Source organism: Catharus ustulatus, chromosome 8 (genome assembly GCF_009819885.2).
Source record: "Catharus ustulatus isolate bCatUst1 chromosome 8, bCatUst1.pri.v2, whole genome shotgun sequence".
Taxonomy (NCBI): domain Eukaryota; kingdom Metazoa; phylum Chordata; class Aves; order Passeriformes; family Turdidae; genus Catharus; species Catharus ustulatus.
The window spans coordinates 24861274-24879665 of NC_046228.1; the positions used below are offsets into that span (position 1 = coordinate 24861274).

Consider the following 18392-nt stretch of genomic DNA (forward strand, 5'->3'; position numbering starts at 1 on the left):
AAGTTTGAAGGTGACAGATACTCAGGCTTGAGAGACAGTTTTCAATTACATGAGTAATGAAACCCAGAATAACTTCAGCAAGTAATGTTATATTTCAACAATTTGAATTTTTTAAATCAAGAGTGAACCTTTTGTTCAAATGCATAGTGTAACTTGAACCAAGCAATGACCATTCAAACTTTGAATTTTGGCTGTGAACTCCATAAGACATCTGCTACTTCAAAACTGTTTGTTTGAAGTCTGTAGTTGTACCTTCAAAGGTGGTTACAGACATTGTTTGGGAGAATGCCTTACAGTCAAGTCTTCCTCTATATCTAATAAAAAATTTCCTGCTCCTTCATTTTGTGGCTAAAAACTTAATGTGTATTTTCTGTCATCGAGGTTGATATTAAGAATGTTGCTGTTATCACTTTAATAGTTCTCATCAAGAGCCGTCCCCAAATGCTACTCCAGATGATAGTGGCAAGCATAAAAAGCACTAAAAACAGCTAAAGTTTTGTACAGCATATTGTGTAGAGAAAAAAATCAATTTGAATCAAAAAAGGCATTATTTACCTAATCATTCATGACTGAAAAAAGCCACATGAAAAATTGCCTTATTTCAAAAGGCAATCATGAAGGCTTCAAAGTACACATAATCTCATTTCTGTACTCTCATTTTACCTGCTTTCTCTCCCTGAACTGGAAAACTGCTGTCATAACTGTATCTATTTCCTGTAGGAGCTATTAGTTAGTAGCATTACATCCGCTTAAACGTGATCACTTTTCTCTTCTGTGTGTTACTGATATGCTATTATCCCATAATACTGCTCATCCATCAGAAGTTGCCATGTTTCCTGTGCTGACTGTAGTAGAGAGAGCTGAAGCATCCTCTAAAAAATGTTCACAGATGCCAGAATATTTTAATGATACTGTGATGTTACAGAGCACAACCTTCTTGTGGTGCATTTCATTCAAGCTTGTAACACAGAATTTTTCTCTGCTTTTAATTCCTAAGCAAAAGCACTTTAACCATCAGTTTTGAATGTAACCATCTCAATTCCTCTTTATTTAAATGGCAGATTCATTAAAAACTCCATCTGGCTTCCATAGGAAGCTTGCACAAGTCCTTAGAAATGGATTTTTTGTTTTTCAGGACACAAGGAACTGTGACCAGGATTAGAACCTCTTCCTCCTGCAGCATACTTGCCAGATGGCAAGTTTATTGAATCTGGTTTAAACTCACTAGGACTTAAAGGAATGAACACAGCTCTGAGAAATGGATGCTACATTTCTACTTCAAAGGTCTCCTTTAAAATTAGCCGCAGAGATTTATATGCAGTGTGGCTGTGACCTGGGCAGTCTGTTGCATAGCTCTCATCTCTTTCAGTGCTTGAGTCATAGCGACACAAACCACTTTACAAAATCCCAGTAATGTCACAACATTGGGTAAATCTTACTATGTGGCTAAATCAAATTTATATATATTTTGTTATTTTATTTTGCAGTGTTATAAAGTCTCTTCACTTCAAATACTTGTTTCCTAAGTAAAATATGAAAGTTTGACATTTTCGCTGGTGTCACTTAAAAGTATCCTTGGATATTGTCCTCAATATGGAAGTCTGCTCTGTACTAAGAACTAACACTTTTGATGGACAGAATTTAGTTTAATAAGTTTTAGATTTGAATTGAGTAGAAAAATATCACATGCTTATTTAAATCTCCTAGAGCAGCTTTCTCTAATTCCTTGAAGTGACTTTGAAACTTGTGAAATAGATTTCCAGCTAATTGGTGTATAAATGCTAAATTATTTTATTAAGGAATCCTTCTTTCTTCAAAATACAAAGCATTGCTTTGTATTTCTATTATTTACAGAGAAATCAGGTTTTTTTATATTACAGGATTTTTTTTTCCCTTTCTTTCTGACAGTGAAGAAGACTCCTCCTGTGAACTGATGCCAAAGAACTTCAGAGAGTCTGCAGCATCAATATTAACTTTTTCTTTCAAATGCAGAGCAGTTGGGATGCTGACTGCTGAGATGCATTACATGCCAGGTTTCAGGCATTCAAGTGGCCATGTCTGTATCATTATTTCTGTGCTGGGTTAAACATGACTGTACCTGCATGCAGTGTGAGCCCTCATTTGTAGAGCAAAGCATTTAAACATTAGCACACTTGTTTAAGATAAGGAAGCAAATAATTGCAACTCAAAATATTTCATTTTCTTCCCTTTCCAACTTCCCATGCTACACATTGATATTGTTTATATATACTCTATATGTGCTCCTTCTGCTGGAGGTGATTTATCTCTGCAGTGGTGCTGGTTCTTGTACTGCCTGATGTGAGCACACAGGACTGTTCACCCCAGTCTTGGAAATAAGGAAATAACAGCTGCTCTTGTGTAACCCTCATTTGTATGCATTTGTGAATTGAAAGTAATTTTTTAGCCTTGAGTAGTGAATTTTCAGTGCTGCATTTTTTGTGAAGAAATGTTCATTATTTTAAAATCAACTTTTTACACAAAATACCTCAGAGGAGTCTTGCACTGGGACTGGGCTTTGTGTTTAGATATCACCTTATTCCTCTTGTTACTGAACCCATTTGTTAGGAGTTCTAGCAGCACATATTCCCCAGGTTTTCCTGCACTTCAAAAAAGATGAAGAGACTGAAAAAAATATTTGAAATTTAATACAAGTGTTCAGGAATCTCACTTACAAAGAAGAGAGGGTGATAGCACCAGAATCAAAAGTAGGGATTTTTTTCTGGACAGAGAATGTCAAGAGTTAATGCTTTTCTAAAACTCTCACAAAGACGCTGGTTGGTTTCTCTTTGGATTAATTCCTTTGGAACAAATTCTCCTACCATATTACTTTACCACTTTATTCATATATTGCAAAGTATATGTAGAAAAAAAAATAATGGGCCTCTGACAAGCTGATGGATGTAATTGCATCCAGGGATACAGATGATGTCATAAATCATTGCAAGGTACAATGGTTTCTGTGGTATTTCTAAATGAAATTAGAGGTCTCTTATGTACAGTTTGTTTGTGGTGCACTCTGTTCAGTAGAACAGTGAATGGATCCCAGACTAATACATAAATATGTGCTATAGGCTGATGCTATTCTGAAGGTGTTTTGGCATTATATCCCTGATTTTACTGCTGCATTACCATCATTTCCAGTTGTATCTGGCTTGATTTAAGCTGCGAGAGCTTTGTATTAGTGGCATATGGAAGTTGTTATTGTTTACATTTGTTCAGCAGATGTGTGAGTTTTTTATATGCCTGACTCCTTATCAGTTGGATGAAATGATGCGTAATTCTTCAGTGTTCATGTATTCTGCTGGATGACAACAAGTACATAAAAGTCCAAGAGTGACAGTTCCAGTATTTCAGTCTGTGTGAGCAGTGAGCATCACTTTGTCCCCTCCTTGCAAATCAAGCATTCCACTGTGATCACATTTGCAAGAAGTGAAATTGGAAGGGAAGCACTGCAAACAGGTAGAGAGGCCATTGCCCAGTGCCCTGGTGAGGTGGGATCAGCTGAAGAAACAGGCATCAAGGTGCAGTTGAACCCTGTTAAACGCAAATACCTTCAGTGCCAGGGTGGGAAATGATCAGGGCAGTCACAGTCATTGCACTAAAAAATAAATGTATGTTTCCCTTCTTGCTCACTTCTCAGCTTTCCCATCTGTCATATTTGAAATACTTAGAACACTTCTAGTATTTTTTAAAATAACTCCCATTTTCTGTACCAAAAGTATCATGCTGGCCTGTTTAGAAAGAGGAGAGCCCAAAAGGCTCTATAAAGAGGGGTTTTATGTAACCTGAGGAAAAGTGGGCAAGGCATTGATAAATTTTTGTGTTTTCTCTCAACAGAGAGCATGTTTAAAGGCTTTGAAAGGGTGTGATACTCTTTGAATATCATCTGTGAGGTGATGGCATCACAACTGAGTGTGCCAGATAGGAACTTAAGTAAAATCTGGCAAGCAGAGCTTCCTTAAGTGTTCATCTTAAACTGGGCCTTGTCTAAAGCAAAGCAGTTTTGCTTTCAAAAAGCAGTTAATTTTGTAGTTGAACATAAATGATATGTTTATGTCATATTTTTGGTGACTGTGTCCTTTGCTTCAGTGAAGTAAAACTGTATTTAGTTACACTAGATGAGGATCTGCCTTTTTCCACATCCTTTTTAATGCTTCTTTACTTCTCAAGAATGCTTTGTTTCTTTGGAGAACACATCTGTTAAGAAAACACCAGTGCAAAAATCATTTGGCTGGGCTTACCTCTTGTCTTGTGTGCCTTCCTTTGCAGTGGCCTTGGGGCTGTACTTCCCCAGGAAGGAGTACTTGGAGAATGTCTACATTGATGAGCCAGCAGGAATGCCTCTCCTGCGCATCCATGCCCTGAAGGATTCACCTGAGGAAGTCGCCCACTTCCATCTGTGCCAGAATCTCATCATTTCTCGAGGAAGACATGAAAATAATTGGTTCCAAATCAAAGAAAAAACAGGGCTTCTCTACCTCAGCAAAAGCCTGGATAGAGAGGACTTTAACATGCTATGTAAGTATGAGATGAACCAGCTTTTCTTCTTGAGCTATCTGTTCTTAAATATGTTCAGACAATGAGATTTCTCCATTGGAAGATGAGCATCAAATTTGGAAAATACACATCTGCCCTTTTAAAATGAGGAGCCAGACCCAGTAAAACCCACAGCAATATGCCAAAGCAGATGCTGACCTGAGACAGATCCTGTTGGTCACACTGGGAGCTCCAGTAGGTTGGGACTGTTGCATTATTGGAAACTTTTTTTTCTGCATTTCACAGCTGTCTAGGTCACAACTTTACACTGAGATTTGCAGTTTATTCATCCACTGATTCAAGTCAGACCAGTTCCATTGTGTTAGACATTTCCAGACAAATGCTTGTGAGAGTGGTTCAAATTCTTACTTAAATGGTCCTTGAATTCTGGTGACATGGATTCACAAATTATATTGGCATGTAACACCAAAGAGCTTTTAGAAGAAATGGGTAATTGTACCTCTCTCCTCTTGAGATTTGGTTTTGTTAGCGAAGCTTACTGTTGAACTACAAAAATTCATTATCTCAGTTTTTTATCTCTTCTTTTATGCTCTGGCAGTAAATTGGTTGTGGTGATTTTGATCTATGAGGAAATTAGGTATCATTAGATGGTGGAGGAGAAAATGGATGAGGAGATAATGACATACCACTGTGATCAGTTGCAGAAATTTTACTGTTGAGGAGAGTCTCTAGTAACTGTCTTCAGTTCGTAAGATCCATATATCAACACTACCTTAGGTGCCTTGATGTTTAAATTTTCAACTTCAGACACTTAATGCTTTATTTTTGAAGTGCTGAGTGTTTGATAGTTCATCCATTTTTGGTACTTGGCATTCATGTATATCAAATGTTTGTGCTGAACAGAGGAGGAATAGCTGCTTAACACTTGAGAGCCTTGTTTCGTTCATACAGATCAAAGTGACCTAGAACTTCTTTTCAAGTGAGTTAGATCTATTACAGAGGTATTACTGTGCTGTCTGTAGTCAAGCCAAGGGAATCAAAACAAGGCTTGAGGATGTATTAGTAGATGCCACAGGTTGGTTTTAACTCCTGTTTTATCTTTTGTCTGCCTCTTTATATTTCAAAATGATGAAGCAGTCTGTTCTCTGAACCTAGACAATTTGGTCCATACTGTTGGAATGCTGTGACTGAAATGTTGGTCCTGAATATCTGTTGGTCATGAATATCTGTTGCCATCTCGTGCATTATTTTCCTATTTCTACCCCCTCTCTGCCCTAGTCTTTTCAAAAGGCAGTCCTGTCAAAGAGCTGATTACTGCCAGTAATGTGTTTTTATGTCAGACACTGGTATTGGTTTTGAGATTCTATAATGCCAAGTTGGTGCCAAGCCCGGTAGTTTCAGGCTTATTTGGATTATTAAGGTTTAAGGTCTTCCCACCATCCCTGGCATATTGAAGAGTTGCTTTGCCACATAGTAGGATTAAAAGATCATTTATGGAATAATGGACTAGGATAGAATATAAGGAAAAGTTGGCATGTCTTCTGTGAAATAATTCTTATGCTGGTTTCTTCCTCCTGAAGCTGTTGGAAATTGGAAGCCATTACCCAAGGTGATGCTGTATGTCCACCCTTTCCAAGAGAAAGAATGTGACTCCACTACACGCACCACAATTTTCCTCTCTTTGATCAATGCTACTGCACCAGCTTGCAGTTCCCTGACAGCAAGGCAGCTTTGCTTCACAGAAATGGATCTCTCCTTTCACATCAAGGAGAATAAACCACCTGGTACTTTTCATCAGCTCCAGTTACCCTCAGTTCATCATCTGTGTCAGAATCTCAGCATTTCCTACAAACTGATTGCAGGTAAAACTGGATCTGGGCTGCTCATGTATTAGTGATAGATTCAAACAGCTGCGCTGTTAAAGGATCTCTTTTGTAGTGGATGTTCTAGATTTTGTTCTGTAAAGGAAATTCATTTGCAAACGTAAACTGAGCCTGAATATTTTACCTTTGAGATATGCAGAAGAAATGGGAAGAAGGGCTATCCCCTTCCCTAAAGAAAAGATCAGTTTTAGAATTTTATATCTGCTAAGAGTAAACTGATGATATCCTGAGCTTTAAATTGTGCTGCTTTAGAACTGTGGAATCTTCCCATATATTCCATGCTTTCTCCCTACCCTAACATAACCACACAAGTTCCTTCTGTTTCACTTCTGAGTCTGTGTTATTGTGCAGTCATGATGTCCAAATGGATTTGAACTGCAGAAGAGTATTAAAGCCATGAGAGCCCTGTAGTGGGGCTGATTGTGCCTGTGTGTGCTGGGGCTGTTTTGCAGCTGAAGGTGTTCCCTTTCGGTACAACGAGAACTCCACGGCCGTGCGGGTGACGCAGCGCCTGGATCGGGAGGAGAGGGAGAGGTACGAGCTCATTGCCAAGTGCACCGTCAGAGAGGGACTCCGGGAAATGCAGGTGGAGGTGCCTTTCCTGGTGAACGTGTTAGATGAAGATGACTCTCCTCCCTTCCTTCCCAACGGCACCGATACTGCAGATGCTGTCGTGGAGTTCAACAGGAAAGAGGTAACGTTGGTCATGTTCTCCTTTACCTGGTCCCTGAAGTAGGAGCACAGCAGTGGGAGGCAGGACTCGTGGGAAGCACCATGTTCTGCCTGGGTAATGGATCTTGGCAACAAGCCCATCACCACGCCATGCTCTGCACATCTGTGGTTGTAAAATGCTGTTTGTAGGATTCCTCTGCCCCAAGTTATGTCTCACTCAAGTCCCAAAGAATGGGGAGTTTGGGTTAGTGATTAAAAGTGTGAAGAATTTGGAGCAGTTTTCAAGGTCAGGATGGACAATTGATGCGTCTGTGGTCAGGATTGCTCTGGATTTCTCCATACTTCGCTCCGTTTGTTACAGGGTTGCTTCCTCTGGGGTATTAAAATAGTGTTGTTAGAGCAAGTGTGTGTGTGTGTATTGGTTGCATACATGCAAATCTGTGTAATGTATCAGGACTATGTGCAGAACATTTATTAGGATGCTGTAGAAGTAGCGGTTGACTTCTACAGACAAACCACTGCACCTGTGAAGTTTCCAGGCTGTTAATGGTGAGCTCCAGGATCTTGTTTTAATGGTGTCCTCCCATTTTTCTCTTACTTTTGCAAGATGATCTTGCAAAAGGTCTGAATCCCTGGTGTCTTTGATGCCCCTGCACACACACTCCCCTTACTTCAGTAGAGAAGTACACATGTGGGCTCTTCTGTGGGAGCAAGGACCCTTTGTAAGCCAATGGTATAGAGAAGAATTGGGAATGGGGGGGCATAAATGATGTGCGTTTCATGAGAGAACTTCTGTTTCCTAACAACCAGATCTCTTGGTAGCCAGTTTTCCCTTCAAAGTACGTTTTGATCCTGCTTCTGTCTGGAAGGGAAAAGACTGATTTTAGGAGTTTGCTGCCATCTCCTGACTAGAACAAGTCTTGACAAGACACCTATGAGTACATTTGCCTGGGTTTCTTGACCAGTATTTCAATCTCCAAAACAGTTATCAAAAGAAGAAACTTTGGGTCTTTCAGCAATGCCATTTGTTGTTTCCTACCAGGGCACTGTTCTTTCCACGCTGACCGTGTACGATGCAGACACCACACCTATTTATCCCCTTGAAAGCAGCAGAAAGAAATACACAGGAACCATCATCACTGATGACCCCTGGATAAGTGAGACATTTCGTGTGGAGCACATCTTCGATGAAATCCACTTCAGCCCAAATGGCAGCCAAGTGAGGGGAACTCGGCATGAGTACAGTAAGGACTCTTTCTTCAAGTAGAGGAGAAGTTGCTTGTTAGTAGTTGACTAATAAGCTCTTGAATTTTGCTGAGATATTTCAAATAATGACAAAATTTGAGTTTTAAATATGTACTGAAAAAATGAAGCTTGTGCATCTCTGCAATATGGAATGTGTGGGATGATGATGTATAAACTGATAGGCAGGAGGTTTTGATTGTAGGGTTCTCAGCTTGGTAGGTAAAAGGGAAGAAGGCCTCCCAAACATCTTGAATGGCAGAGAGCATAACTCCATAAGAGCATACTTCATATTTAACTTGCCTTCTATTTCCTGTTAGGAAACTTGGATGTATATAATTAAATTTGATACATCTATTTTTGTTGGGCTTGCAGTATTAAAAGATACATTTGCAGATAATGTGGGTTGCTAATAGACTAATCTTTTCCTTCACAGAACTGGTACTGAATAAAAGCATTTCAGTCACAGAGCATCGTTCCTTCCAGCTGGATGTTTTGGTGAATGACACAGAATTTCATGGCCCAGAAAGATCAGTGATGCTTCATTTCAATGTCTCCATCCTCCCTGTCAGCATTCAGTTTTCGAACATAACTTACCAGTTCACAGTGAACAGAAATGCTGAACGCTTTGCACAGGTAAGAACCATGATAATTGTACATCCCCTTTCTGGTGGAGCTTCAGAGCTGGCTCACTGGGGCCAGATGCATTACAGTCCTCATTGGTTTAAACTGTTTTAAGCAGCATCACTGAACAATGTGTTATCACTGTGGTTGTTGCTGGATGTAGCAGGTAGAAGGTCAGCTGGGCATTACCTCTCCCACCACGTAATGACAGAGGAGGGGCCGCGCATGGAAGTGCTAATGGAGAGAAATAGTGTGTTGTGGACAGAAGGACTTGAAGCCATGAGTGGCCTAGGGATGAATAACTGCAACAATGTCAAGGGCAAAAAAAAGGAATTTGTCTAGCTATTGCAGTCTCAGTATATTAATGGCTTTTCTTTAGGTAATGGCTAGTTAGTAATTAATGTGTTTCCTAATTTAACCCTTGTTTTAGCTTAATCACCACCGTTGCCATTAACAATGCTTCCAGAGACACATTCTAACAGGTTGACATTAATCAGGTGAAAATTAAAATGTAATTCCTATGGAACATGTACATTAATAAGGAACTAGTTCAATATAATTAGTATTATGAAAGTGAATGTTAAAAACATCGGTGGTGAACCCTTTTGGGAGAGCTGCTGGAAAGCATGCCTTGTAACTATTGTAGCAGAGAGGAGGACTGAGATTAAATATGGTCATCCCAATTGCAGAGAAAACCAATTCATTAGAAGAATTTTTAGGACAAATTAAGTTGTATTAATCTTTGAGCCTCTGGCTAATTTTAAAAAGAAAGAAAAAGGGAAGTTAGATATATTGCATGTTCTTATATCTAATCTGATGAAATACATTGGAGCTTGATAGCTCTTCAGAATACAGAACAGGCTGTACGTGACCAATAAAAATTCTACTGCTCTGACAAGGGATATTTTGTCCATAGTCTGTAGTGAAAATCCTAAGTAAGAAAAAGGTACCAAGTGTGTTTATGTAGTAGCCTCACTACAAAAGCTACTCCTTTATGATATTTAATGGTGCCTTGTGGCTGTAATTTTTCAATTTGCAGTCTGTTAGAAACTTCAGAGGATAGTCTTTTCTCTTTGTGCAGATCAAATTATTTTTGATGTTAGGTTTGAGGCTTTTGTAGCACCAGACTGTGAGAGCTTTATCCTTGCCTGTTGCCTCAGGATAGGGAGAAACCTAGGTTTCCTCCTAAGAGAAATAATAGCACAGGTGTGTAAGATAGTCATAGTCTAACCCTTGCATTTAGAACCCTTGTATCTGTGTCACAACATGACTGTAATTGAAACAAATGTGGGAATGATTTTATGTATAAGTGTACGCATACAATATTATGAATGGCAGTATTATGAATGAATGAGTTCCAGATTAAATCTGGGCAGCCATGGTCATCTATGCATACCCTGCATTGCTTGAACACTTTAGTTTTAAAATCTGGGACTATGTGGCTTTTTTTAGTTTCAGAGTGCAAAACCAAAAAAAAACAGTTGACTTTTAAAGCTACTGGTGTTGAATGTTGTCATGTGAAAAGGAATTTTAGGATCTTTGAAAACAGTGGCATTTCCCACTAATTGTGCAGTTTCACTGGGTGGCAGTAGTAGCAGGGAAAACTGTTCCTGGCAAGAACTCCAGGTCTCTGGGAAGAGATCTTTCTCTTTGTGCTGCCTAAACACAAATTCACAAAGAGATTTTGTTCTGGTTCTTGAGCAGTGAAGTGCAAAACTCGTCCTGGCTCTGGAGATGGTGTTCTCAGTTAGTTAAAGTGTCATCCACTTACTTCTGAAACTGGGTTTGAATTTACAGTGTGCTCAGCTTGGAGCACAAGTCAGTGTAAGCAGCTTAGTCCCCAGCACTTCACATTATTAAAGTTGGCTGCATAATTAGCCTTGATGTGCCAGAGTAGTCAGGGAAAGTACTGGGCCAAATCAATATGAAGGCTGAACTGTCTCTTGCCCTAAGGAAAACACAGGAGCGTGAAGAAATTATTAACTGCTGGGCTGATGCCATTTGTCTGTTTGAGCAGCTAAATGAATTGAATAACAGAAGCACGGCCTGACAGTGCAGGCTTGCCCAGTGGCATTTAACTTATCAAAGGACTTAAAGCTCTATTGACATTTACTGAGACAAATGATGAATAACACTGGCTGAGATTTTTAGAGAGGTTATACGTCCAAATGTTCCTGGAATTCAGTGAAGAGGAACAGTATCATTATCCAGACTTTATTAAACATTGGAACTTGAAAGATGGATTTTTCTGTTCTTATTTCTAATAACAGTATTTCTATGTTAACTCTTGAGAGTCTTGCAGGTTTGTAAGTTCCTCCCCTGTAAGCTGGTGTTATACCTGACTGCCCTTTACCCTGATTACTTGGTATTTCACCCTCATGAGAAGGGGGAAGTACCTGCTTATACCTTTTTCCTCTGGAGTTGTGCTCTGCTGCTCCTGAGAGTTGAGCTGGCTCCAGAACTTGTGAGGCAGAACAAAGTTACAAGGTTGGACTTTCCTTAGCAGAATTAGGCAAAAAGAGAAAGTCTGTCTTTCTCATAGAAATTTCTTGAGGGATGCCTTTATAGCTTGTTCTCAAATTATACAAAGAGCAAAACTGGCCAATGTGCCAGGACAATCTAAGGATAATCCGCCCTTCAGGGACCCTGAATTTATGGGATCTTCTCCAACCCCATTGAAGGAAATTGCTGTGATCAAAAAGGTGCCTGGAAAGAGCAGTTATGGCAGAGTAGGCAGGAAGGACAGTTTGATGTAGTTAGAGGTTAATGCCATGGAATCAGCACTGGAAGGAGCACCATCCGAGCAGTTGCAGAGCGCTGCCAGTTGTGGTGCGGCACCAAAGCTGTGGTGACGCGCTTCTGGAAGGGACTTGTCTAGACCTTGTGTCTAGACAGAGTTTATGAACAGTGGAAATCTTGTCTTCTTCTTCCTGCCAGTCCCAGCATGTTGTGGAGAGGAGACAGCCAGAAAGAAATGTCCTTGCTTCTGATGGCTTTAATAGTCTATGTTATCCTGCCACCTAAAATCCCGACAGGAGCAGTGCCAAATGAGCCATCAGTGATGTGAATGGGCATAAGTCAGATGAAGTGAGATTATCCTATAACAAAGCATGCTTCTAGAACTGCAAAAGCTTCCTCTTTGACTTTAAATAGTCCAGGTTCATGGGAAGAGGTCTTAGTACACAAAAACGTCTTTGTTTTATAACATTCTTTAGTAAGAATGCTGAAACCAAGATGTACAGATATGCTTTTACCAGCAGTGGTGTTTCTTGAAAACATTTCTGAACTGCAGCATTTGAAAATAATCCATCACCAAGTTCCTTTCAATAACACCCCACCCTTCACATTGTGGTTTTCCCTGCAAAGAAAGCCAATGCCTCTGGGCCTGATGGAAATCCCACTCTTTTAAATGGAAAAAGCAAAGTGAGCTTTGGATCAGTTCCTATAAGAGCTGGACAGGAGATGGAGCTTTACATTCCTGTGCTTCTTAGATGATGTGTTTTAGACTGAGGAGTGTTCTAGCCTAGATACTCTGGCACACAGAAGTTTAAATGTGGCAAACCAACATATTTTCATTTTTAGATTAAAATGTTTTAAAATTGCAGATGAGAAACAATGAGGTTCTTACTCCTTCTAAGCCTTTCAGAGAGCTCTTCTGTCCAGAAACTTTTGGACTGTAATATTATAAAAGTTATGTCATAGCCATTTCTGTTTTATTTGAAGAGAGTCTCAGCCTTTGTTCATGCTGAGCTCTTTGATTTCTCAAAAACAATAAAAGTTATTTTGGATGGTCAGCCTGGGATAAAGCAGAGATTGAAATCAGGGTTTCCCAAATCACAGGGTCTTGTTTTCTCTGAACACTGCTGACCATTAGCAGTAGGCCCCAAATACCACTGAGTCTGTGTCAAGACTTTTTTCCATTTCCACTGCTGGTTTGAAGACAACAGTAATGTTTTACATCTCATTTTTACTGAGAATAAATTGCATTTAAAGCATTTACATATTGCATTTATAGGAAAATAACAAATCTGTAAACCCCAAATAAACACTGAATTTGGCAAGGTATAGTATGCTCCATTTCATTTCAGATATGTTTTGAGAAGCACTAAATATTTTTTGTGTAGAGTTTTGTTCCTGTCTGTGATTTCTTTGTTGGTGTTTGAGCCTAGATAGGAAAGATCTGCATTGAAAACTGCATGAAATTCCGTGGTGTAAACATCAGCTACAAGCTGCTGTCCCCCAATGCGAGCTGCTATCCTGTCAGCATCCTGCAGGGACGAGAGGGCAAGTATGGGAGCCTCTTTGTGAACGATTCCTCTGCGCTGCGCAGGCCTGACTGCAAGGAAATACAGTACACTGTTCAAGCTACAGACAAGCAGAGCAGGAAACACACCAAAACCCTCCTCACTGTTGTCCTGGAAGGGACTGGTGAGTACCCCAGTCAAAACTGTTCATTTATTAACAAGCGTTACCAGTACGTGGTGATGCATTAGCAGGCTGATCTCTAAAGTGATGGCTTTAACAATGGAAATGTGATACAAGATAAGGATCACAGAGTTTGGATTTTGAGGTTTTCTTTTATTTTTACCTTCCTGTAGTAGCTATTTGTTTGAAGAACTAATGCACAGAAAGGTGGGATATTATATGCTATTCATAGTGTTCATGGTGACCTTTGATTTAGAAGAATCTTTAATGTGTGTGTGTGTGTGTGATCTTTATTTTGTATTTCATGTATTCCATTGAAAGAAGAAAAAGTGTCTATAGGTATATGTGTGTATGTATATATATATCTATTTGAAGAAAGAACTATATGGTCTAAATATGTTTGTTCACTGATTTTTTTCCTCCTCCTGTTTACAATTTTTTGAACAGTTTTCTTAGTATTCATGTAGCAGTCACACCAAATTCAAGTTCTTAAGGGCAGTGTGATGATCCACCCTTGTGGGGAAGGAAGTTAGAAATATCCCGTGACAGCTGCAGAGGAGGATTTCACTGGAAACATACACATTTCTTTATAAACTATATTGCATTTTATACAAAACCATACAATTGTACCTGATAAACACCTCTGTTATGTTTTATCAGATCAGAAACTCCTATGCCAAGAGCAAACTGAAGAAAAAGAAACAAAAACATGAGGTGGACTTTTCTTTTTGTACAAGCCTCATATTGTCTGAAAACACACATTTCTAGCTGGTGCTCTTTGGGTTACTACTGTGTTAGCCCAAGAACTAAGTATTAATTAAACATTAATTAAACATTCTGTATGAAGCTCTGAGTATTTGTGCTCTCCATTCTTCTGTTATCAGTATGTTTGCACATATCCACAGTTCTTAGGCAATGACAGTGTGCTGTCAAGCAGACATAAACATGCCTTCATGATCTTGCTTTTTATCTTTTATTTCACAGAAAAGGAACAACTGGGCTTTTCTTTGATTGGTCTCTTAAGTTTACTGATAGTTGAGTCACTCAGTTTTCAGTCTTTCACTGCTTTCTTCATTTTTCTTTCCTTCCTATCTATCCCTAAAAACAAAGTTGTCCTGTTTTGAGCTGACCTGCTTGTGTGTTCATTTGAATTTTTCCCGACAGTTTTAAAAAAAGAAGAGGACTGCCCTGACTCTTGTGCTATCAGTAAGCACCGTGCTGAATGTGAAGAGTGTGGTGGCCTGGGAGTGCTAACAGGAAGATGCCAGTGGAGACAGGGGAGTGGGAAAGGTACATTTATGTTGTCAACCTTCTGTTTAGTTGTAATTGTGCATTTGAGTTCCGTAGATACAAACTGATTTATTCTGGCTGGAAAACATGGTATGTTAAACTACACAGTAGCTGGGGCTAAAAAAAATAATCATAATACCCATATGAAGTATGCAATAAAAAGGAAAATGAGGTGAAGTCGGAAGGACCGTTCTTCATCTTGTCCCTGGTGATGCTGAACATGATACATACACAGCAGGTAGTGAACTGAGCTTGCAGCAGTGTTCTGGAGCAGGTGCACCCAGAAGACAGTGAGCACAAAGCAAGGTCTCTTTCTGTGGTCTGTAGCACAGATCTGACCGTACTTGACTCTTCCAGAGCAATGAATCTGTATCGGTGCTTGATCCTTTCAAACTGCTCAAGTGTCATATATTCTCTACAGCCACTTGTAACCCTTGTATTCAAGTGGGTGAAATTGTGTAGAGAAATCTCAGTTGTGAAAGCTGCTCTTCAGTCTCAAGAGTGGTCAGCCAGCTCTTTTTCAAGCAGTGTTCACAGTAACTGCAAGTGACGTGACCAGTGGGCTGTCAAAAGCAGAAAAGATAGCAAAAAATTACTTCTTCCAGTTGTCTTTATCTGTTGTCTTGCCTATTACTTTAGCAGGTGTTTGTAGTCACAGATGTTCGTTTTAAAAGGCACCATAACCTGGGCATTGGAGTGTTAGTGTGCCCTGAGAAGATGCAATGCACTTTCCCTCCCCGTGGTATTAGTGCAGCTTGTTTCTGTGTTAACAGGGATCACCACAAACTACTCCACGTGCACCCCGAGCATCAAGACTTGTCCAGATGGCATCTGTGATGTGGTGGAGGGCAGAGACCCGGCTGTGTGCCCGCAGGACTGCACAAGTAGGGAATGTTTTAGGATGGGCTTTTCTGTTTCACCTCTGATCACTTCTCAAATGTCCTTTTCCCAAGTGCAGATACCTTTACAAGCTCTGCATTGTCACACTTGCATTGGAATCATACAAGTGAGTTAAGGTTATGGGGATTAATCTTGGCCTTTTTTGGGCCAGGCAGGTGACACCCATTGGCTGACTGATGGAGGGATGAGGTTTTCTCAGTAATTCCCATTCTGCTCCCTGTTCATTCTCAGGTGGTGTATTTCAGTGCAGAAACTTGCTGAAGAGCTATAGATTCAATGCCGCACTTCCTAACTCAAGTACAGTACGATAGGAACCATGCCTATTTGAACTCCTGAGTAAATAAGTAAGAAGCAAAAAATTTTCATTTAAAATAAGTGTGTTTACAAAAGATCATCTGGGGAGATGTACCTGCCCTATTTTGACAGGTGGCCATCAGGATGATTCAATGCCTTACCTGTTTGAAGATCCAGGCAGAGACTCATCTAAGCAGAGTATATGAAGGAAGAATTGAAATGCATTTGTGTTGGTTCTTTTTACTTGAGCATATATTTCTACACTCCACTCATACACCTGTCAATACCTGCAAGTTCACAACTCACCCTGAAGATATACAGGGTAGAAAAAATAGTGTAATTCTTTTGAGAAATTTCCATCTTCTGTGAGATGACAATTTTTAGGTGGATCTTTTTATCTGACAGTCTAATTCAGGAATAAAGACATACATATTTCTTGAATACTTATTCTGACTCTGACATTATGTACTCCAAGTTTAGATATTAAATAGAGTCTTAGAGGAACTAGCATTTTCTTACAGGTTGGGACTTAATGTTCTTCTGTAAAATTAATTACTAAAGAGGCTTCTCAGTATTTCTTAAATGCAAGAATGGATTGTGTATTGTAAATTACTGTTATCAGACAATTATTTCATCAGAGTGCATAAAAACAATCCCTTAAGTGGAAGAAATGCTTGAAGGAAATTCAAGTGACTTCTCTAATCATCTGAAAAGAATTCTTTATTGGTAATAATAGCAATAATTTTTCATTTTGAAAGTGGAAATATTTGTGCCAGGGGCTGCAATGCTAAAATATGTACAATATATGCAACATCAAATGTTTTGCTCAATAAAGCCTGAAAGAAATGTTGTCTTACTGGATAATAACCAGGCAAGTAAGACAAGTTTTCAGGATGTTATACATGCCCTTTTAACACCTGAGTTGAATAATTGTGTACATGACTTGACACAATTGAGAACTTGGGCTGGTGCCCAAAAGCAGTATACTTGCAGACAAAAAAATGAGTGTGTTCTGGGAGCTCAGAGCTGCAGGAGTACCATTTTATCAGCTTTTACTGGCAGAGGACATTTTTTTGGGAATGACAAACAAAAAATAGGCCAAGATGTTAAGATCAAGGATATTCTTTAAGTACAGAGAGTTGTGAAAATACTTATTTTTGTAATTCATTTGTCATTATGATGGCCATGTCCTTGAGTCCCAAAATTGCTTTCTCACAGTAACACTATGAATATTACATTCAAGGGCACTGAGCTGAAGCAGCTGCTGTGGCTGTGTCTGTGCCTATCAAATAGAGGCAACCTAATTGCATTCTGAGCAAGAGATTTTCATGTAGTAAGCAACTGCTCAAGAACAGGTGAGGTAGGACTGGCTCATTCCCTGCTTTCTTCTTCTTCCAGGCCTTCAAACATAGGCAGATACAGATAAATACATAGGATTTTCTGTGGCAAATGGAAACTTTATTTCATCACCTCTTCATGATGGAGGAAGTTGGCTGGGGAGAGGCAGGGAGGATAAGGAGGAATTTCTGGGAACACCTGTGCTTTTAAGTGTCAGCTCAGAGGGCAGTGACTCAGCAGTCTCTTGCAAAATTAACCACCTGAGCTGTCTGTAAGATGCTGTTTGTGATTAAGGCAGTTTAGAAATAAAAGTGTAACTACTGTTTGGTCATTTTTATAAAATATACAGAAAAAAAACTACTTGCAAATGCAGTTGCTATTATTCTTCATGAAGAACTACTTGAAATCAAGAGTATGGGTTTCTGCTCTTTTTTCTAATGTTAAACAATGCATTTTTAGATAGTGAGATTCATTTTTTTGTCACTTGCACTTGGCATTTGCTCTTAGTGCTTTGACTAGATTGTTATGTGGCATTTTGCAGAGATGGTTAAGTGTTTTTATCTCCATTTGACAGTGGAACAAATGATACCAGAGCAGTAGGCTGTCTTTTCCAAGGTAAGGGGAAATTGGCATCAGAAGCAGGAACAGAGCTCACTAACTGCTAATGAGGACTAATGTTTAAACAGTGCAAGGTCCCCCCATTTCAGGACCCCAGAGATTTCAGAATTTAGAGTCTTCAGTCTCCCTCAGGAGTCCATGTAATTGTCCCTGCACTGTGTTGCCTGGTCATATTTCAGATTCATATTGGGGTAAATCCATGGAAATCCCTTTATCTACATGTGAGAATCTTAGCCTGTTGTCTGTATTTGATTAGGTGGAAACATTATTGGTGGCCATGGGAAGGGCATTGGAAATCTTGGAATTAAGTCAGGACATGGGATTTGTTACTGCTTCCCAAGACAGAACTGTTACTGTGAGAAAGATGATATCAAAGGTAAGTCTCTCTGCTGTTCTCATTGTAATATTTTTCTCTGTATGTATCATGTACACATATAGAACAGTCTACACTTATGGCCATGTCAATAAATCCTATCTTTGGTCAGAGACTACTAATACACAACTAGTGAGAAACTGGCACCTTGTCATCCCCTATGGAGCCTGAAAATTTCCAGAGTGGGTTATTTATAGCTTCGGCTAAAGATTCGT

General features: G+C 39.5%; 1 protein-coding gene across 2 annotated transcripts in view; it reads left to right on the forward strand.

Moving 5' to 3' along the window:
* The window catches only part of RET (ret proto-oncogene), a 73542-nt gene that overhangs the window by 36706 nt on the left and 18444 nt on the right, over window positions 1–18392 (forward strand). For both annotated transcript variants that reach the window (XM_033066415.1, XM_033066417.1), the window contains exons 2-10: window positions 4291–4539; window positions 6099–6380; window positions 6854–7095; window positions 8116–8317; window positions 8752–8951; window positions 13109–13367; window positions 14529–14654; window positions 15428–15538; window positions 18061–18180. In XM_033066415.1, coding sequence (XP_032922306.1) covers window positions 4291–4539; window positions 6099–6380; window positions 6854–7095; window positions 8116–8317; window positions 8752–8951; window positions 13109–13367; window positions 14529–14654; window positions 15428–15538; window positions 18061–18180 — 1791 coding nt within the window. The remainder of the gene's footprint in view (window positions 1–4290; window positions 4540–6098; window positions 6381–6853; window positions 7096–8115; window positions 8318–8751; window positions 8952–13108; window positions 13368–14528; window positions 14655–15427; window positions 15539–18060; window positions 18181–18392) is intronic.